Here is a 21,788-nt window from a genome sequence, read left to right as displayed (position 1 = left end):
GCACTTAAGAACGAAATAAATCTAGCTCCAGGGAAGTCTGACTCCTCACCTCGGTAGGTCATTAAAGATAAGAAAACATTCATCTCTCCCAGGCCCACCTGCCACCCAGTGGATGGGGATGAAGAAAGTTTTGCTCTATTTTCAGTATCATGAAATGTTTTAAAAACTTGTTTGCCTATCATGCCTACAGCGAAGTCTGGCTTCTTGCAGCAGTAAAATCCCAACAGGAAAAAAAAATCAGACTGGTGAAAAAATTCTCCTAAATGACCTACCTGGAAAAGCCTATCAGCCAGACCCCTGAAGCTGACCGAAGACCTACTTAGTAGCCGCTGCAAAAATGCGACCACTTACCTCAGCATATTGTGCGACTGAACTGGCTTCAACAGCATACACTCTCCTAGCTCCAGCCTGTACAGCAAAAAATGACAGTATTCCTGATCCGCAACCAACATCTAGAACAACCTGGAGGAGAAAGCAAAGACAACAAAGAGGTGAGAACACACGCAGGTATCCTGGCCCCATGCCAACTTTGAGCCTTGCCATCAGACTTAAAGTACGAGCTTTGCTATTTATAAGTGGTCTTACCTTGGCCAACTCATGAATCTCTGTGAGACTCCTTTTTCTCAGATGTTTGATCGGCTTAATAATACCCACTTTTTAAGGTTTGCTACAGGGATTAATGAACATAAAATGTATACAAATCACTTGGCACCTAATTGGTGTTTTTCAAATCATTGCTCTTATTATTATAGTTTCTTTGTAGCATGGATTGCTTTTGGGATGTTTAGGGCCAAGAAAAGTAAAGTGTCATGAATGAGCTTGCTTATCAAATCTGTTAGCATGAACAAAATGAAAACTGTCACCAGTTTTTATATGTTTTGTATGTTTTACATATATAATTTTATATAAATAAATATATTTTTTATTTATTCAGAAATAACTGAAGATAAAGCCTTTAAAAATCCAAAAGTGAGACATGTGCTTGTTTTTTATCCAGGCCCCTCCACAAAGTTGGGGAGGTTTATAAATGGAAGGTAGGAGGGTATTAAGACAGTGGACACATGGAATCTACAGACACTTTTCTTCTTTTCTCTGTGTTCAGACCTGGGACTTAAATCAAGAAAATCACCATTCACTTGTGCACTCACAAGCACAAGGGCCCAAGACTTGGGCCGACACGCTAAGAGCAAGCGGTGGATGGCATGTATTGGGTCCCCTCCCCAAACACTGCCGAAGCCAAGGCCCAAATCTCAATCTGATCACTGAAATTTCAGGCTACGGGGTTCCTGCCACATCAATGACTTTGACTCTTAGCATCTTTCAGCACTAGCTTTGAGCAAGACATTTTGATTGGCTCCAAATGCTTACAATAAACATTTGAGTAAATAGCATTATTTTGTCTAATTCAGAGATGACCAAATTGAAGTGCAGATTGACCAACCAGCCCAAGTTCACTTAGCAGCAGACAGGGGAGTTAGGACTTGACTCTGGGTATTTCTGCCTTCACCCAAGCTCATGTCCATGAAACCATACACTGTTTACTTAAATTCATCTTTATAAATCTGACATTTTAATACAACGATACCAACAGGTGATGTTTGACAAGGAAAAAGAGTATTACTTAGTATTACTTTTTGTAGGAAATTTAGGAAAGATTCTTTTTTTACTTGATAGCAGGAAAATTTTTCCAAAAAAAAAAAGGACCTATCAAGACGGTGTGTGTGTGCGTGTCTGTGGGTTTTAAGCGCAGTACCACACTGTGCTGACGCAGATACCATGCCGTTATTCTAAGAGAGCATGCTGTTAGTGACGGGTTCACAGTGCTCACTTACATTAATGCTAGAACTGCGGCTGGATTCCATACGGTTTCCTAGGGTTTGGGTAATTAGGAGCATTACCAATTTAAAATGTCACCCAGGCTCTGGAATTTGCTGTCAGGCTGTCTATAACTTTTAGAAATACCAACATTCCCTTCCCCTCATCCTCCCTTGGAAAGACATCTTCACATGGGTCCCGCTCCGTTCCAAGAACACCTATGACCACGGTTTAGGGACGGAAGGCCATTAAGGTAGACGGTACAATCCACAGCCCCCCGCCCCCGAAAAAAGATACACCAGATCCAAAAGAACCTTTCTGGAGCCTTATTCAATAAAAATATAAAACTTTAGATTCCATGTTCAGTCCAAAATATGGATGCAAAATTAGGAAACAATGGAAATTGCACCTGCTTGCTCTGGCGACAGGTGCCCTAGAAATGAGTGAATGGTGTTCTTTTTCTCTTTTATTAGGGTGCTTGAAGCACATCTTAGAACAGTGTTTTTCAGTTCCTTGACCCTGCAGATTAAAACCAAAGCAATGTCTGCCACTAGGAGAGAGAGGAGAGAGGTGACAGGGAGAAAAAGAAAAAGGTCAGAGATGGGAGGGAGCCTGATGTATGTGGTTCAACCTCTGCCAAATCAGTCCATTTGGTAGAAGATGCTCTAACAGACCCAGACCATACCTAGAAAAGAGAAGAAAAATTACAAACTAAGGCAATTTTCCAAATACCTTATTTCAATAGCTAATTTCAGGCCAAAATAACCTTATTCATTTGGTTATTTCAAAACAGAGCGTAGGCCTTGGAAAAACAGATAATGTCATCTGCTTTCCACTTGTGTATTTAAAAAATTAATAAAGCAATTTTCAGTCTGGGGCTGATAGGAGATGGTGGGGAGTGAAAGGAACATTTTGCCTTGTCTATGTAAGCCACGCAACATTGGAAAAAAAGCTTTGGTGGGCTTAGAATAAATTCTCTGGTAAAAAAAAAAAAAAAAAGGCTGAAGCAAATATTTAGGCTCTAATGAAAATATACTATCCTTTCCAGCCGGGGTTTCCAAATCTGGGAGAAGAGAGGACGCTAACACAGATAGGGTTTCTAAAGGACGTTCTCCTGACACTATTTGATCATCAAGCCTCCTTGGGATGGGAAGTACATAGTTTATCCCCGTTTTATTGATAAGGTAACTGAGGCTTGGAGACACCGCTTCCAGCTCAAGGTAACATGGCCGGTAAGTAGCAGGGTCAGACAGTGGTTGGCCTCCACACCACTGGGGCCTTCTTCTGTGTATCAAAAGATGAGAGGAAAGGGTGTACCGTGTAGAGATGAAAATCCGATCACATCACACCCTAAGCAGACACCACCAAGGGTGCTACACAGCTAAGGGGAAGGTCCCCGTCTCCTTGGAGTGTTGTCCTTGGGCCTCAGAAATCCAGCCCTGAGTGACTTTCCTGGCCTCTTTTTCTGTAATTCTCCTCTTGTCCGCCCCACCCCTCCCAGGCTCAGCAACTGCATGCCTTTCCCTGATTCTAGGCTCACTCGTGTGCCATCCTCTGCCACAGAGGCAGCTGACAGCCCCCCAGAGGTTCATGCTCTCTCAGAGTCCACAGCTCTGTGTGGCCATAGGACCACTTCGGCCCAATGGAGTGTGAGGGGAATAATCAGGGTCCCTTCTGGGGGAGGGTGGCCGAAGGTACACTGTGCCTTCCCCACGCTCTCTGCTCCTTATGAAGCGGCACTGGAAACCAGCTCCTAGAGCTAAAAGGAGCCCAAACCCCTGGGTCACCCCTTTGGGAAGAGCCACTCAGAACACACTGGGCATGGCAGGAGAAAGAAAGATTTCATTACGTTAAACCACTGAGATTTAGAGACAGTTTGCTTTAGCAGTTGGATTACAGCTGGGTGAAATCCCTCATCTCATTTTTCTACCTGGGGAAGTGAAGACCAAGCCCAGAGATCACATCTTTGGGATGCTTCCTCTCACCTCCCCACACAGTCAGTCTAGGCTGGGCTCTGTGTGCCTGGTACATAGCTCTCCAGGAGAGCTTATTACAGGATACTGCAAGTACTTCTTTATGTGTTTGCCTTCCCTGCTGAGCCCATGAGCTCCCCAGAGACAAAAATCACATCATTTATCTCTCAGCCCCTAGTACAACAGGAAAACAAAAACCATTAATAAATATTTGTTAACTAAATGACTGAATGCAATGACTTAATAGGGCAGTCTCCTCATTCCAACATTGTCTTGAACTATCTCTGGAAAAGGCTTATGACTTTTTCCAGCCATTTGAACTCTGGGAGTGTCCTTGCATGCAAAGCTAGCAACCAAAGAGGCTAAGCCCAGGATGCCCTTGCCTTATTAAAGACTTATATCCTGAACTGTTTCCCCCAACCTTACCTTCTGCTTCCTGGCCTATTTCTTATTTCTTGGCCTCCAAGCCACCTCACAGACCTGACATTTATACTGTTTCTCTTCATGATCTCTGTCCTTCCTCCTTGACTTTGATCCCAACGTGTCCCCTGGGTCACTCTTGTGACCATCTGAGGCAGGCTTCTTGGAAGGTTCCATGTTCCTTTCTGCCTCAGGGCCTTAGTATATGCTGCTTCCTTTGTGTGGGGTGCTCCCCGCTGCACACTCTATGATACCAGTCTATGGCAAATTTTTTTTTTACCTACTCAGTGCTAATTGTGCTGGATCTTTTCTATTTGCGTCTCTAGATCTGTGCTCCACTCTCCTCCACCTGCTCTTTGTCAGGAGGCTAACCTATGTGGACTGCACCAATGGCTTCCTTGCCATTGGACTCCAGGTGGGAGCAGTCAAGAGAAAGGACAACAGGAAGTCAAAGTGAGGACAGTGAGGTCAGATGACTTATTCTCCTGGTTTCCTCCTTCCTGGGTCTCCATGGATTGGATGTCCCCGCTACCCAAAGCCACAGTTCCTACTGGGCTTCCATCTTTACAGCTATGACCATCCTGTCCAGTCTCCACTCTTGCTAGTGCCAGGCTGCTTCGCTTCCCTATGCTGGCTCCCTTAACTGTGCCCATATCTTGGTGTGCAGTCCCGTTATTTAACTCTCCTAAAGCACTGTGTCGGCTGTGCCATCTCTCTCCGGCAGAGTCCTTGGCTGATACACCAACTCATCCTTCAGATTTCAAATGGCTCTCCATGACAGAAGACATCCCTACTCTTTGCTCCCCTCCCAAGCGAAGTAAAGTCCTCCTGTTGTATGCTTTCTTATCATCACCTCCTCATGCCCTTCCTTTATAACACTCATCACAGTTATAGTTTTCTATCCAATGAGTGATTATTTGATTAATGTCTGCTCCCCTGGACTGTGAGGTTGATTAAGGGAGAGACTTCCATCTGCTTCTCACCCACCACTGAATCCCTGATAATTGCACAGGGTCTGGCACATAGTAGAGACACTCACTAAATCTCTGTTGAACAAACTAAATACATAAAAATGTGTCTCACCGGGGCGCCTGGGTGGCTCAGTTGGTTAAGCGACTGCCTTCGGCCTCAGGTCATGATCCTGGAGTCCCGGGATCGAGTCCCGCATCGGGCTCCCTGCTCGGCGGGGAGTCTGCTTCTCCCTCTGACCCTCCCCCCTCTCATGTGCTCTCTCTCTCTCTCATTCTCTCTGTCTCAAATAAATAAATAAAATCTTTAAAAAAAAAAAATGTGTCTCACCACCACAAATTGGGAACCAATCCATTACCCAGAAAATATTACCTCCTGAAAAAGCACCTTCTACCAGCATAACACATCCTCTCCAATCTAGTGATCCTAAGCATCCTTCAAAGGATAACACTTTTTATATTGCCAGATTATCATTACACTATGATCCAGCTGGCTCTTGTATACAATGCTCCTCTGGAGACAGAATACATCCTCAGCCGCCCCTGGATACACAGGCCGTAACCGAAGACACGGCTAATTTGGGGCTTATATGGGGAGCATAAGAAAATGGTGTGAAATCCTGCCAGAACGAATAGGGAAAAGTCAACAATTGGTCCATGTAATAGTGGCCAAAAATTCTGAGAATTTATTTGTAAATAAAGTAAGTTTGAAAAATATTAAAAAGATAGGGTCATCCTTTTGCTTATACAGATGACTTTAATTACATGCTTTAGTGGTTTTCCTGGGCAAAGAAATCCTGCAAAATGTTTGGACAGGGCTAAAAAAGCTCCAAGTGGGTTCAAAGCTCTTTATCTGGATTTACTAGATTAAAACTAATGAGGAATATCTGGGTCTTTATGGAAGTGTGAAATAAAATTATTCTTGAAAAATGGAGTAAAAATAAAGTAAATATGTACCATTTGTTTTATACTTATTATGTTGTTAGGCCTGTGTAGGCATCACCTTATTTACTTGCAAGGACAACTCTATAATCAGAGCACTATTATTTTCTCCATGTTGTAAAGAGGCTGAGAATCTGATGAAGTTCAAGCTGTGTACTTAATAAATGGCAGAGATGAAATAAAAAAAAAAACAACATACCTAATTCAAACCCTGCTCTCTTAACCACTCCCTTCATCTTCCAGCTACGTTATTCCTTGTACTGCTCAGGCTACAGTAATATTGGCCACATGTAGCCTTCTTTTTGCCCCTGGATTTTTGTAACTGCCTTCCAAGAGTGAGGTCCCGATCATCCCACAATCCATTCCTTGAGTTATGCCAGTTATTATTTATTATTTATGCATTCTTTCTTTCTTTGCTTGAGCATATCAATTGCTGATCTGAATTACAATCCCCCAACTGCAATTTTTCTTTGCCCTGTATGCCTAAATTCTGTGCCCAACCCACCTGTCCACTTCCATGGCCAGCAGTGCTTCTTCCGGCCATCCTCTTATTAAAACTGCAGACTCCCCCACCAAACCACCCACAGCGATCCACGCCCCACGCTCTTGCAGTACTGTGCACACTACGACCATTACCTGCCATGGACTGTCTTCCTCCATGGACTGCACCTGACTCTGCCACTGTCCCAACTCTTGACTGACAGATGGACTAAAAACCTTCTGGGTCGGGGCGGGGATGGCAAGACGGTGGTGGTGAGGGTGGGGTTTTCCAGGGACAATGCCGTCCGCCTTCTCAGTCAGCTCTTTCCCTGTCAGCATTCCTGCCGTGATCACGGCCTTGGGGAAGGGCTCTGGATGCTCAGGAGTGAGGGACCACTGCCCTCCCTGACCCAGGAGTCGTGAAGCCTGGCCCCCGTTTGAGTTGACGACCATGAGATGATGAGTTTCAAGCAGTGTGTCTTACAGCAGACAGACTGGACCGAGCCCTGGCTCATAGGGCTGGCTGTCTTCCACATACTGTGCCTGCTGCTCACATGTCTGTCATCCCAGAGGTACGAAGTACAGGTTGGACATTTCCTGTGCTTAGTAATTTTAGTGTATTGTGCTGAATATATCAACGAAGTAGCAGCAATGAACTGGAGGTTACTTTCAAAATACCAGTATTTCGATTCACGGGGGATGTTCATTTCCATAGTGTTTTTGGCACCACTGCTGCTCAACGCCATGATCATTGTGATTATGTGGGTCCGAAAGACTTTGGATGTGATGGCTGACCTGAAAACCCTACAGGAGAAGAGAAGAGAAAGGAAAAGAAAAGAAGAGTGATGCCGGAACGGTTGTGGTGGTTTTCTTGGCGGAATTCGGTTTTCCTCCGCGTCGTCGTTTGTGGGCTTCATTATTAGCGCCCACTCATGTCTGTACGGAGCATTCACGCCATCGAGCACACCTTACAATTGCTCTTCAAAATAAATGCTACTGTCCGTGTGAAAAAATAAATAAATAAATAAATAAAAACCTTCTAGGTGGTAACAGAATGAAGGAACTGCACGGCCTTTTGTGGTCAGAGAAGAAAAATTCCAAATAATCTCAAGGCCTGCAGAAGACATCCCTTAAGAAGACTTAAATCTTGTATAGATAATTAGCGCTTTCATTACGGCCTAAGAATCCTGCCGTGATAGCTCCTCAGAAGACAGGATTCTACATCTGCTGTGCAGTGAAACTTGGTTTCAACCAAAGAGCTGTCTGTATTTAAATAATGCATAATTAGTGCTTAGGAAACCTTACTTCATCCTGCCTGGTCTTCTGGAAGAGGATAGATAAACCCATCACCAATCTTTTAACCACCTTTCCCCCAGTTCTCCCATGATTATGGAAAACACAGAGTATGTTGATCACTCTTAGTTTATCTTCTGATGATTAACCCCCTTCATATGCTGCCAATGGTCTTGGATGAGTGCACCTAGCTCTAAAGCTTTAGACACTCCATCGGACATCTATTAAATGCCTCATGTTACCCACTGTGCCAAGCACTACTAGGGGCTGGGAATGCAGAGATGAATACAGAGAAAGAGATGTCTAAGAAAGAAGCATGACAATATGTTACACTGGCAATGATCGAAGGATATAAAGGGCACAGCGAGAATATGAAGGATGAATATTCCATCAAGGAGTCTGGAAAGACTTCAGTGAGGTAAACAGAGCAATGAAAATTGAAAGTTGAGTCAATGCTGTGCTCTTGGCATTGAGGGAGTGGCTGGAGCACCTGTGAATAACAGAGCCAGTCACATTTAGGAGACAGTAAATTTCCTCAGGAGCACGATCTGTATGCTAGAGGTAGAAGTAGGCTGACACATGAAATATGAACATGGCACGACCAGAAGCTGGAGAAACTGGCAGATACTTGATCATGACAGTCTTACAGACAAGACCAAGAGCTTGGACTGGAATCTTAAGCAAAAAAGGATCATAACATGTTTCAACAGGAGAATTCTTTCACTGTTGCATTTTTTACATATTTTATTTTTTGTTTAAAAATTTTTAATTTACATATAGCTGACACACAATGTTATATTAGTTTCAGGTCACTGTTGCATTTTAATAGCATCACACTGGTGGCATGGGGTGGAGGGCACAAACTCGGAGTAAGCAGAGCTTGGGAGAAGCAGAGCAAATCCAGGTGGTTCCTAACCAATATCAGTCCCTTCTTCCTTCCTCTCAGGACCTCAGTATTAGTGAGTATTTATTCTCCTGCATGTGGTTTACCATCCCCCAGTCTCAGGGAGGGATCCTGAACCATCTAGCACAAACTTAGCTAGTTCCCTTCCTCTTGCCAACGATGGCTTGAGGCTTGGGTGTGTGATATAATGTTATTAATGAGACCTGAGGGGACGTCTGCTGGGGGCTTTTGGGAAATAGTTCCTCCCCCCTAAGACAGACACACAGAAAAGATGCCTCTTCCTTTTTGGACATGGTTAAACTAGGGTGTGATGTTCCGAGTAACTGGGTTAAAACACCTTGCAGGCATACCACCTTCAACTGTTCTAGCCAACTTGAGTGGGGAGCTTCTCCTGTGTAAAGCCAAAGATATTTTCACTCTGGTCCAAGTAGGGAAACTAACTGGAAGACTGGCAACATTCCAGAAAAGGTACACTAAGAAGGAAAACTGAGAATGAGCTGGGGGACAGAGGGGAATGGAAGAGTTGCAAAAACGCTAAGTTAATAGAAGCTGAAGGATTTGGAGACTGGAGAGGAAAAGAAAAGGTCTAGGTTCACTCCCAGGTTCCCGGCTGGGGTGGTGTTTATAATCCATTCGGGTTCTGCGTCATGCCAGGATGGAACATTTACCTCGCTGTTTGGCTGGAGTGGCCCTAGAAAGAGGGTGTGCTGATCTTCAAAACCAGGACCTGAGTTTCATTGCTCCTGCTGCTGCAGCCCCTGCTGCCTAAGGAGTCTGCTGCGGGGGCTCCTTTCATTCCTCAGACTGGTCAGGGGCAGGACAAAACCACTCTCCCCACTCATGCCCCATGCATTCTGTTCCTTGCCTCCTGCCTAGTTCCCCTGTTGTGTGTGAGGCGGGAGGCAAGCACTACAACACCTGCTCAGCCCTCATCCATGTGTGCCCTTGAAGTGCAAGGGAGCTGACACCCCCTGGAGGCAAACTTTGACCAATGCAAGATGGCGGCCAATGGACAAATCATTCTCCTCTCCTCCCCTTATATGAACTACTTGGAGATCAAGTGGCTTCACACGCCTCTTTGAAAGACACCAAGCAATCAGTTTTTCATAGAGCTGTGGCGAGCTCAGTAATATGCTCTCTTATTCTCTCTTTCTCTCTCTCCTTTCTTCCTGGCCTCACTCCCCGTTACTTGTGCTTTCCTGAGATTGCCCTCCCTAATAAAGTACTAGCGCCTAAGCCTCTGCCCTAGGATCTGCGATTTAGGGAACTGAGGCTAAGAAAATTATGGAAGTTATATGAAATTCAACATTTACTGGCAATTCCATTCTAAACCCAAACCACCACTGAATCTGAGTGGCTGTCAACAGCTCAGATTTAGGAAATTAAGTGAAAAGCAGAGCCCAAGTTCTAAGTTCATCGGAGCCGAATTCCTGGTCTAGTGCTAGAAAAGATCAGGTTCTAGTACAGTACTTACAACTGCTTATTAATAGATTGTTGGGTCCTTTGTAACTGCTTCTTATTGATTTTTATCTTGTCTACTTACATTTTTATCCTGGAAAGCAGATATTAAAACCAAGTCACCTACTTTAGAAATTATTGTTGCATAGAGTGTTCTATCTAATTCTTTAGCAAAGTCAGTAGCTGCTCCAGATTGGTCCTTCATGGCACTGCCCTAGAGGGAACATGAAGGCTTAGAAATTCAACCCTAGGAACTTTCTAAACTGGCTTGCATCCAGTGAGCAGGCGATCCATCAGGCCGAAATTAATAGTAAGATAACCAATAAAACCATAGTAGTGAAATATTAATCCTTCAAACCCCTCTTTTTCTTCCCTAGTTCCCTCACATGCACAGCTGATGCACTGACAATATCATCTTAGCAATCTGTCCCTTCTTTAATGATTTTGCAAAAGTGGCATCTGGTATGATGGTCATTAGTGCCATTTACCAACTATTCCTGGTTCTCCTTATGTGCACATGGTAGAATCTCATTCCCTTGCTCTTTAAAATTAAGAGTGACCACCCACATGACTTGCTTTGGCCCATGTAATGTGGTCAGAAATACCACAGGTCACTTTCAGGCAAAAGGTTTAAGAACCAGGGGTGTGGTATGCCACTCTCTCTTCCCTGCATGTTGCATGTGGACGCTGCTCCTTCAGTCTGGGTCCCAGGGTGAAAATGAGACAAAGCGCAGCCCTCAGCTGACCCCTAATGGATTAAATGAGACATAAAGCTCTGGTCGTTTACGAGGTTTGGGGGTTGACTGTTAAAGTAACAGAACCCAGTCACCCTAACAAGTCTGGGTAAGTCATATCTTTGATCGATGATCTCGGATTCAGATACCCCAGTGAGGCCCGTCCACAGCATTCTGATGCTGTGCTGAGACTATGTAGCTGCCCTATGTAGCTCGCTAAATTCTTACAGCCACTATATAAGTGTTCTTACCCCAATTTAAAATTAACCTCAAAAAAATTAAGGGCACATGTCACCATCTTGAAAGATGCAGAGATAGGCTTTAAGCACACATACCTTGGCCAGAAGTCTGTCTATTGCATTAAAGCCCCCAGCTCTCTCATTCCCAAATGCCCTAAAAAACAGTCAAACAGTCTGAGACCATTATTTATTCAGTCTTTTTGGCTCTCCCTGAAAGCTGTACTTTGCTTTCATACCAAATGAAAGCATTTTCCTCTGCTGACTCTGGTATCTCTCTCCCGTACTCCTTCAGGAGCAGACTCTATTGAAGCTCGGGAGAATCCTGGCACAGACACACCATCTGCCTTCATGCTCACATTCAGGAAATCTACACAGAGGCTCCCTTAAGGCTTCAGGGGCCAAAGAAATCAGTTAAGACTGAGGCCCATTTCTATGTCTTTCTGTTCACCTCTACCTCACAAAATTAATCCCTGGGAGAAGTTCTTGTGATATATGACCCAACATGAACCTTGGCCTTTATACTGGGTTGAAAAGTGTCTCCCAGAATTCATGTCCACCTAGAACCTGTGAATGTGACCTTGTTTGGAAATAGGGTTTTTATAGATATATTAAGATAACAACATATTGGATTATGGAGGGCCCTAAATCCAATATGATAGATGTCATTACAGGAAGAGAGAAACTTACACACAGAGACACAGATGCAATGGGGAGAAATGCCACATGACAACAGAGATTGGAATGATGCATCTGCACGTCAAGGAGCACCAAGGATTGCCAGCAACCACAAGAAGCTAAGAAGAGGCAAGGAAGGATCCTCCCCCAGAGCCTTAAGAAGGAGCATGGCCCTGCCAACACCTTAATTTTGAACTGGCCTCCAGGACAGTAGGAGAATACACTTCTGTTGTTCTAAGCTACCTAGTTTATGATAATTTGCCATGGCAGCCCTAGGAAACTAGAACAGCCTCCAAAGTCCAAGCCATAGGAAAAAAAAAAATGCATTACTCAGGTCTCTCTACAGATGTATAGACACAGATACATAGACCTGAGTTTGCATGTAACTACACTTAGTAGCTGTGCACCCTAAAGCCAGTTACTCAAATATATGTATCTCAGGTCCCTTCATCCATACTATTAGACTAACAAGCTGTATCGTATTTGTTTGCTCTATGGTACGGGGTACTTGCCATTCTTTTGTGCCTCTCGGCATCTGAACCCCTTCCTGGGTTTGGACAGCACCCCACTTCTGAGGCAGCACCAACTTCCCAGTAGGGAGGCGGGAGGTGTCCGATACTCTTTTCCAGCACGCTTGAAGCTAAATCACAGGCATGACTGATGTTCGGCCAAGATGACGTGCTTTGCACACGAAGCTCAGAACGTGACGATTTGGGGATGCCACAGAATCCGTTCAGGTGCCTCCAGATTCGAGTGCGTCAGAGGGACGTTCTAAGGATAGCACTCAAGGGCAGCCCCGGGTGGAGGCTGCGCCCCTGCGGTGCCCATCTCTGGCTGCACCTCTGTCTCTTTGAGTTCAATTCTGCAGCATGATTTTGGAAATGATTCTTGGTCATGTGGCCTCCACACCTAGTGTCCAATGATCCTGTACCTTTTAAGGCAATTCTTTTCTCTCTTTCTCTCCTTAAGTCAGCAGAGCTGGTTTCTGATGTTGGCAGCTAACAACCCTAACACGCAAGTACTAAGTGAGATGAGATGTGCAAAACATCTAGCAGGAATCCGGAGTTATTTCCTTTCTTCCCACCTCCCTACGCAGTACTGAGCAAGGATTTTGCTGTCAACAGGTCAAAGACTATGCTCAGGGGCAGGAAGTGGAGGATTTAAAGAACGGATTTCTTTAAATGTGGCATCTATACACAATGAATATTATTCTTCCTTAAAAAGGAGATCCTGCCATATGCAACACCATGGATACATCTGGAGAGCATTCGCTAAATGAAATAAGCCAGACATGGAAGGACCAATACTACATGATTTCACTTATGTCAAGTATCAAAAATAGTCCAATGCATCGAAGCAGAGAATAAATGCTGGTGGCCAGGGGCCGGGGTGAAGGAGAAACAGCACAGTCTTAGTCAAAGGGTATGAAGATTCAGTTATGCGAGATGAATAATTCAATTCTTATTCCTAGACATCTACTGCACAGCCTAATGTCTGCAGCTAACAATACCGTATCACATACTTAAAGAATTTGCTAAGAGGACAGATCTTACTTTTAAGTGTTCTTATCACAAAATAATAACAATAAGTAAAGATGGTAGGAGGAAACTTCTGGATTTGTTTATGGCATAGACTGTGGTGTATACCGACGCCACCAAAGTCATCCAGTTGTACATGTTAAATATGCATAATTTTTTGATGTGATTCATACCTCATTAAAGAGGTTTTTGGAAAAAAAGTAAGGAGGCAAGAGCTGTTTCATCACACGCAGACAGGACTACTGAGTGGGCCTGTGCTGGAGCCTTTATTCCCACTGATGATGAAGGTCAGGCCTCATTAGTGCGCCAGGTTAACCAAGGGTGTGCAGCGTTTCAAGGCGGGAGGAAAATTTTAGAGGAGGATGAGAGACAGACTCAAGCACCTTTGACCAAGCTGATGATAAGCTCACAGCGAAGAAAACTCACACTGGAAGGGCCTGGAGCTCAGGCTCTGCAAATCTGAACAGCAGCTGACAATCAGGGCAGGTTGCTTTGCATGTTTGTTGTTGTTATTTATGGGTTTTTTTTTTGTTTTTTTTTTAAGTCTTCAAATCCCCAAATCCCTTCTGCCTAAACCAACTGCATATTTGAAGGCACGAAGCAGCTGTTGCGATGGGGGATTCTCTCCTCTGTGAAAACGCTGATTTAAAAAAAAAAGTAATAAGCTCCCGGCTCGTGCTTATTCTCCTGTTTCCAGCAACTGGTGCCCTGACAAATGAAGTGTCAAAACATTTCCAAATTAAAACCCTACAGTTCACACAGCCCCACACCCTCAGCAGGATGGACTTCCCCTGCTTGGACCCAGCACACACTTGAACAAACTAAAAAGAGCCAGATGGCAATTAACAGAAACTCTGAGGAGGGGAATGGGGTGGGTTCCAGCAGGGTCAGTTTCCTGGATGGATTCCAAATGGAGTTCTCAGTCAGCAGTGCTCTGGCCAAGAAAAGATTTTCATTAAAACTGCATGGAGGAGGCAGAATGAAAAAAAAAAAATTAAGATTTGAAAGACTGAAAATTATAGCAGAGGTAGAAACTACGGCATCATCCCCAACACCATGAGTGACGACCATCATACTTGCTACTAGGTACTGAGTTCCTATCATGGGTCACTGAGAACTCCCTACGCAATTTGTCATCTTGACCTTGCAAGGACTCCAAAAATTAGTCACTACTCTAACAGATGAGGACATTAAAGCCCAGAGTCGGTAGACAACTCGCCCAAGAGCTCAAGAACAACAGGATAAAGGTCTATGGCAGGTGCATGGTGAATGGCCAGGCTGCAGTTCAAACGCGGTTTTCCGGCTCTGGAGCTCCACCGTAACCCATGTGCCAGGCTGCCTCATTCATGCACGGGGAATGGGGAATCTAGGTGACCAAATGTTTCCACACCACCCTTTAGCCCAGAGAAGCAAAATTCTCCCGTGGCAATTTCAGTAGTACCTCTCAGGGGTTGTGGAGGTGGTGGGCTCTAAAGTAAGATTGACCTTTTCATTTACTAAAGCAGGGAAATTAACAGCATCCTTAGGCCTCAGTTTTTTTAGCTCTAAAATGGCCATGAGGGGCACCGGGGTGGCTCAGTCAGTTAAGCATCTGCCTTTGGCTCAGGTCATGAGGTCCTGGGATCCAATCCTGCATCAGGCTCCCTGCTCAGTGGGGAGCCTGCTTCTCCCTCTCCCTCGGCCCCTCTCCCTGCTCATGCTCTCTCTCATATAAAAAAATAAAATCTTTAAAAAAATAAAATAAAATGGCAATGACGCTAGCATTTATCTCACAAAATTATAACGAAGACCAAAGGAAGCTGCTATAGACTGAATATCTCTATACACGTAAAATTCAAATGTTGAAACTCCAATCCCCAATGTGATGGTATTTTTTTTAATTCAATTAATAAACATATAGTGTATTATTGATTTCAGAGGTAGAGTTCAGTGATTCACCAGTCTTACATAACACCCAGTGCTCATTACATTACGTGCCCTCCTTAATGTCTATCACCCAGTTACCCCATCCCCCACTCACCTCCCCTCCAGCAACCCTAAGTTTGTTTCCTAAAGTTAAGAGTCTCTTATGGTTTGTCTCCCTCTCTCTTTTCATCTTATTTTATTTTTCCCTCCCTTCATCTATGATCCTCTGTTTTGTTTCTTAAATTCCACGTATAAGTGAAATCATAACTATCTTTCTCAGACTGACTTATTTCGCTTAGCATAATACCCTCTACTCCATCCATGTCATTGCAAATGGCAAGATTTCATTTTTTGATGGCTAAGTAATATTCCATTGTATATATATATGCCACATCTTCCTTGTCCATTCATCTGTCAATGGACATCTGGGCTCTTTCCATAGTTTGGCTATTGTGGACATTGCTGCTATAAACACTGGGGTGCAGGTGCCCCTTCAGATCACTACATTTGTATCGTTAGGGTAAATACCTCGTGGTGCAATTACTAGGTCGTACGGTAGCTCTATTTTCAACCTTTTGAGGAACCTCTATACTGTTTTCCAGAGTGGCAGCACCAGCTTCCATTCCCACCAACAGTGTAAGAGAATTCCCCTTTTTCTGCATCCTTGTGAACATCTGTGGTTTCCTGACTTGTTAATTTTAGCCATTCTGACTAGTGTGAGGTGGTTTCTCATTGTGGTTTTGATTTGTATTTTCCTGAGGCCAAATGATATGGAGCATTTTTTCATGTGTCTGTTGGCCATTTGTATGTCTTCTTTGCAGAAATGTCTGTTCATGTCTTCTGCCCATTTCTTGATTGGATTATTTGTTCTTTGGGTGTTGAGTTTGATAAGTTCTTTATAGATTTTGGATACTAGCCCCTTATCTGATAAGGCATTTGCAAATATCTTCTCCCATTCTGTCGGCTGTCTTTTGGTTTTGTTAACTGTTTCCTTTGCTGTGCGAAAGTTTTTATCTTGATAAGGTCCCAATAGTTCATTTTTGCCCTTGCTTCCCTTGCCTTTGGCGATGTTTCTAGGAAGAAGTTGCTGCAGCCGAGGTCACAGAGGTTGCTGCCTGTGTTCTCCTTTAGGATTTTGATGGATTCCAGTCTCACATTTATGCCTTTCATGCATTTTGAGTCTATTTTTGTGTATGGTGTAAGGAAATGGTCCAGTTTCATTCTTCTGCATGTGGCTGTCCAATTTTCCCAGCACCATTTGTTGTCTTTTTTCCATTGGATCTTCTTTCTTGCTTTGTCAACGATGAGTTGACCACAAGAGTTGAGGGTCCATTTCTGGGCTCTCTATTCTGTTCCATTGATCTATGTGTCTGTTTTTGTGCCAGTACCATGCTGTCTTGATAATCACAGCTTTGTAATAGAGTTCGAAGTCCAGAATTGTGATGCCACCAGCTTTGGTTTTCTTTTTCAACATTCCTTTGGCTATTCGGGGTCTTTCCTGGTTCCATATAATTTTTAGGATTATTTGTTCCAGCTCTGTGAAAAAAGTTGATGGTAGTTTGGGGGCACCTGGGTGGCTCAGTTGGTTAAGTGACTGCCTTCAGCTCAGGTCATGATCCTGGAGTCCCAGGATCGAGTCCCGCATCAGGCTCCCTGCTCAGTAGGGAGTCTGCTTCTCCCTCTGATCCTCTTCCCTCTCACGCTCTCTGTCTCTCATTCTTTCTCTCTCAAATAGATAAAAATCTTTAAAAAAAAAAAAAGTTGATGGTAGTTTGATAGGGATTGCACTGAATGTATAGATTGCTCTAGGTAGCACAGACATTTTAACAATATTTGTTTTTCCAATCCATGAGCGGGGAACATTTTTCCATTTCTTTGTGTCTTCCTCAGTTTCTTTCATGAGTTCTATAGTTTTCTGAGTACAGATCCTTTACCTCTTTGGTTTATTACTAAGTATCTTACAGTTTGGGGTGCAATTGTAAATGGGACTGACTCCTTAATTTCTCTTTTTTCTGTCTCATTGTTAGTGTATAGAAATGCAACTGATTTCTGTGCATTGATTTTATACCTGCCATTTTGCTGAATTCCTGTATGAGTTCTAGCAATTTTGGGGTGGAGTCTTTTTGGTTTTCCATGTAGAGTATCATGTCACCTGCAAAGAGTGACAGTTTAATTCTTTGCTGATTCGGATGCCTTTTATTTTTTGTTGTTGTTGTCTGATTGCTAAGGCTAGGACTTCTAATACTACGTTGAAGAACAGTGGTGATAGTGGACATCCCTGTCGTGTTCCTGACCTTAGTTAAGGTGAAAAGCTCTCAGTTTTTCCCCACCGAGAATGATATTCACTGTGGGTTTTTTGCATATGGCTTTTATGATATTGGGGTATATTCCCTCTATCTCTACACTGTGAAGAGTTTTAATCAAGAAAGGATGCTGTGCTTTGTCAAATGCTTTTTCTGCATTTAGTGAGAGGATCATATGGTTATTGTCCTTTCTTTTATTAACGTAGTGTATCACATTGATTGATTTGTAGATGTTGAACCAACCTTGTAGCCCAGGAATGAATCCCACTTGGTCATGGTGAATAATCCCTTTAATGTACTGTTGGATCCTATTGGCTAGTATCTTGGTGAGAATTTCTGCATCCATGTTCATCAGGGATATTGGTCTGTAATTCTCCTTTTTGGTGGGGTCTTTGTCTGGTTTTAGGGATCAAGGTAATGCTGGCCTCACAGAACGGGTTTGGAAGATTTCCTTCCATTTCTCTTTTTTGAAACAGCTTCAGAAGAATAGGTATTAATTCTTCTTTAAATGTTTGGTAGAATTCCCCTGGGTAGCCATTTGGCCCTGGACTGTTTGTTGGGAGATTTTTGATTGCTGCTTCAACTTCAATGGTTGCAGCTGGCTTCCCTGCTCTGATGCCTGAGAACTGTGACCTCTCAGGAAGCACTGCACTGCACTCAGAGGGGAGGGGATATATATATATATATATATATACACACAAAAATAAAATTAAATACAGTGGAAGGATAGGATATAACTGTAAAAATAAAAATTAAAAAAGACTGAAAAAAGAGTTGATAAAATAAGAAATTGGTTGAAAAGGAAAGAGAAAAAAATTAAAATTGAAAGAGTAAAGAATCATGAAGAAAAAAACCATGAAATCTATATACTATTTTCCCCTAGTGTTGTAGTTTAGTAGTTCTGTGTGATTGGTAAACTTGGTCTTAACCAATGTTCTTGCTGATATCCTGGGGGAAGGGCCTGTTGCGCTGATTCTCAGGCGTCATTGCCCCAGGCAGAATTGCACCGCCCTTGCCAGGGGGCCAGGCTGAATAAGCGGCTCCGGATTGCTCTTTGTGGCCTTCGTTTCCTGAAGTCTTTCCGTGCCACTTTGGAGAATGGAGATAAAAATGGCAGCGCCCTGATCTCCAGCCCGGGAGCCTGAAGCTCAGGGCCCCACTCCTTAGTGTGCCCTCAGGGCAAAGCAGTCAATCAGTCCTGTCCCCCTGGTCTCCCTCTGCACTTTGTGTTCACCTGGCCTGTGACTGAGCATTTCTACCTTGGGCACATGACCCCACTTCGATCTCCAAACCCTGTAGACTCCTGCAGCGTGTACCCGCACTGCCCCACCCGGGGGGAGGAAGGTGGTTCTTGCCAGTTCTGCTGCTTGTTGGGCCCCTGATTGAGAGTGGTTGCCCAACCATGCCAGGGTTCTGGGTTTATGGCAACCCTGAGCTGACTGGGCTCACTGATTGCAGCCAGCTTCCCTGCTCTGATGCCTGACAACTGTGCCGCATTCAGGCACCCCTGTCTTCCTGTGACTCCAGGGATCCTGAGGCCACACTGTCCCATCTAGGATTCTGCCCCACTTCACCACCTGAGTTCCTTTCAGGCAGGGATGTCCCTCACTGGAGGAGACTACTAAAAGTTCCGATTTTGCACTCTGCTGCTATATCACTTTCCAGTACCCGGCTTATGGAGGCTCTCTCCCCCCACAGTTTATCTTCCTGATATATTGCCTTGTTTTCACTTCTCCACACCTCCTACCTTGCAGAAGTTGCTCGATTTTCTATTTTGTAGAATTGCAGCAATTCTTCTCTTAGATCTCTGGTTGAGTTCACAGGTGTTCAGAATGATTTGATAGCTATCTAGCTGAATTTCTGGGACCAGACAAAACTAAGGTCTCCTACTCCTCTGCCATTTTGTAAAGTTCAATGTGATGGTATTTGAAGATGGGCCTTTGGGAAATAATGAGGTCACAAGTGCAGAGCCCTCATGATGGGGATTAGTGCCCTTGTAAGAAGAGACATGAAAGAACTTGCTTCCTCTCCTTCTGGGCCGTGTGAGAATATAACAGGAAAGCCACTATTTATAAGCCAGGAAATGAGTCCTCACCAGACACCAGCTCTGCTGACACACTGGTCTTGGGACTTCCTAGCCTCCAGAACTATAAGAAACCAATGCGTGTTGTTTAAACCACCCAGTCTATCATAGTTTGCTATAGCAGCCTGAACCAAGACAGGAACAGTATATGGAAAGCTCTTGGCATGGTGCTTGCATATACTATGTTTCTCAATAAATAAGAGCCATTGGATTGATCATCCTAAACCCATGCCCTTCTTAGAGAATTAATTTCACCACGAAAGAATACAAGGGTTTAATGAAAAGGTAGCATCCTCCATGGACTCACAGGGATTATTCCAGACTGGTCTTCAGAATGATAAAGCAAACAAAAAAAGAACTAAAAAAAATTTTGGATTTGTGGGGGATTTGGTAGATTCAGAGTTGTGGTGAGCAACCATTCTAGACTGTCTAGGAATGAGGGGATTCTTCAGACATTAAAACTGGGATAGTTAGCTATCTCAGTTTTCAGAGGGGAGGGGATATTTACTACCAGGAGAGGTCAGTACTGTAAAAAGTGTACTGACCTTCTCTTTTTCCTTCATAGTAGGAGTGACCCATATCCCTGCTAACACTGGGAAATAGTACTGAGCATGCACAGCCTGGAGCTTGGAAGGGGCCAGCCTGCTCACCCCCTGCTCAAGCACGTGCTCTTCAGTTCCCTATATATAGGAGCTTGCCGGGCAGGCTCTAAGCTTATCCAGGGAGACTAGTTGTTCAGCATACAAATGGGTGGAAAAATTCAGTCTGTGGGGGAAAGAAATAGGAAGGCTTATTTGGCCACACGTCCAAGCCCTGTTCTCCAATCAGCATTAACAACCATAAAGCTGCTATTATTTTTACCTGACATCTGTGTCTATTTCTAAATTGGTTCAGAACTCAGAGGGGGAGAGAGATATAATTAATTATCAACCATGTGATTAATTATCACCTTCATAAACCCCAACAGATAGAAGTCTATTCTTTTTCATTGGCAGACAAACCCCTTTCAGGCTGTCAGGAAAAGGATATTTTGCAAAATCAAATGAGGTTACAGCTATGAGTGACCTTAAAGATGATCCAGTCCAATATCTTCATTTTTATAGATGAAAAGATACACAGATGAAATGGTCAAGTGACATAATCCACGTGAAATTCTGTGAAAGCTTATAATGCAAATTATTCATATGATTGGTAGTTTGGGAAGCAGTCTTTAGAAGCTATAACCCCAGAATTAAAAACAAATTATAGAAATACAGAGAACAGATTATAAATAATAGAAAATAGATTACAGATTAAAACAAAGCAACTTTAGAGAGAGAGAAGTTTCCCTCAACAAAAGTATTACCTCCAGAAAACACATTCAAACCATGAAGAATAGATCAATATTTTGGAGGTTGTTTTTTTTTAAATTAGCAAAAAATGCCTACCTTTGGTCAATAAGACTACTTACCCACAATCTTGAATACCAGCTAAAGTGTCAAAAGAAACAAGCATTTCCCCTCTATCCTAATCCTACCCACCTGCCATAATAAGGTTCTCCTCATTAGGAATGTTCCCTCCTATCTGTTAACCAGGCAGGCCCCACTGGCAAGGCAAGGGTCCTGGGCACCTCAAGACATAATACAAGACATGGGAGGAAAACCATTGGATTGCTAGGGTGGCAATCCTTATATCAGACAAATTAGATTTTAAACCGAAGACTATAATAAGAGATGAGGAAGGACACTATATCATACTTAAAGGGTCTATCCAACAAGAAGATCTAACAATTGTAAATACCTATGCCCCTAACATGGGAGTAGCCAATTAGATCAGCCAATTAATAAAAAAAGCAAAGAAACACATCGACAACAATACAATAATAGTAGGGGACTTTAACACCCCCCTCACTGAAATGGACAGATCATCTAAGCAAAAGATCAACAAGGAAATAAAGACTTTAAATGGCACACTGGACCAAATGGAGTTCACAGATATATTCAGAACATTCCATCCCAAAGCAACGGAATACACATTCTTCTCTAGTGCCCATGGAACATTCTCCAGAACAGATCACAT

General features: G+C 43.5%; 2 protein-coding genes across 5 annotated transcripts in view; one reads left to right on the top strand and one right to left on the bottom strand.

Annotated features, from left to right (window-relative positions):
• Positions 1–21,788, bottom strand: part of LOC102732378 (histone-arginine methyltransferase CARM1-like) — a 218,199-nt gene that overhangs the window by 79,981 nt on the left and 116,430 nt on the right. For both annotated transcript variants that reach the window (XM_081802795.1, XM_081802796.1), the window contains exon 5: positions 352–462. In XM_081802795.1, coding sequence (XP_081658921.1) covers positions 352–462 — 111 coding nt within the window. The remainder of the gene's footprint in view (positions 1–351; positions 463–21,788) is intronic.
• Positions 6,846–7,608, top strand: LOC102730865 (transmembrane protein 18-like). Of its 3 annotated transcripts, none has more exons than XM_006736511.3 (2): positions 6,846–6,953; positions 7,085–7,608. In XM_006736511.3, exons 1-2 carry the CDS (start codon positions 6,897–6,899, stop codon positions 7,442–7,444), a joined length of 417 nt encoding a protein of 138 aa, XP_006736574.1. In that variant the 5' UTR covers positions 6,846–6,896; the 3' UTR covers positions 7,445–7,608. The 3 variants fall into 3 exon arrangements, with proteins under 3 accessions (XP_006736574.1, XP_081658758.1, XP_081658759.1); XM_081802632.1 differs by having other exon boundaries at positions 6,852–6,955; positions 7,090–7,608; XM_081802633.1 differs by having other exon boundaries at positions 6,853–6,953; positions 7,013–7,608.

The sequence above is a fragment of the Leptonychotes weddellii genome, chromosome 14, assembly GCF_054177405.1.
Source record: "Leptonychotes weddellii isolate Sample4059 chromosome 14, ASM5417740v2, whole genome shotgun sequence".
Classification (NCBI taxonomy): domain Eukaryota; kingdom Metazoa; phylum Chordata; class Mammalia; order Carnivora; family Phocidae; genus Leptonychotes; species Leptonychotes weddellii.
Note: the sequence above shows the minus strand (reverse complement) of the source record. Positions and strands in the feature narration are given on the sequence as shown.

Coding starts and splice junctions, on each gene's coding strand:
- LOC102730865 (XM_006736511.3), top strand. CDS start 6,897: ATGCCGTCCGCCTTCTCAGTCAGCTCTTTCCCTGTCAGCATTCCTGCC. Junction 6,954..7,084: donor GCATTCCTGCCGTGATCACG/GCCTTGGGGAAG, acceptor TGTGTCTTACAG/CAGACAGACTGGACCGAGCC.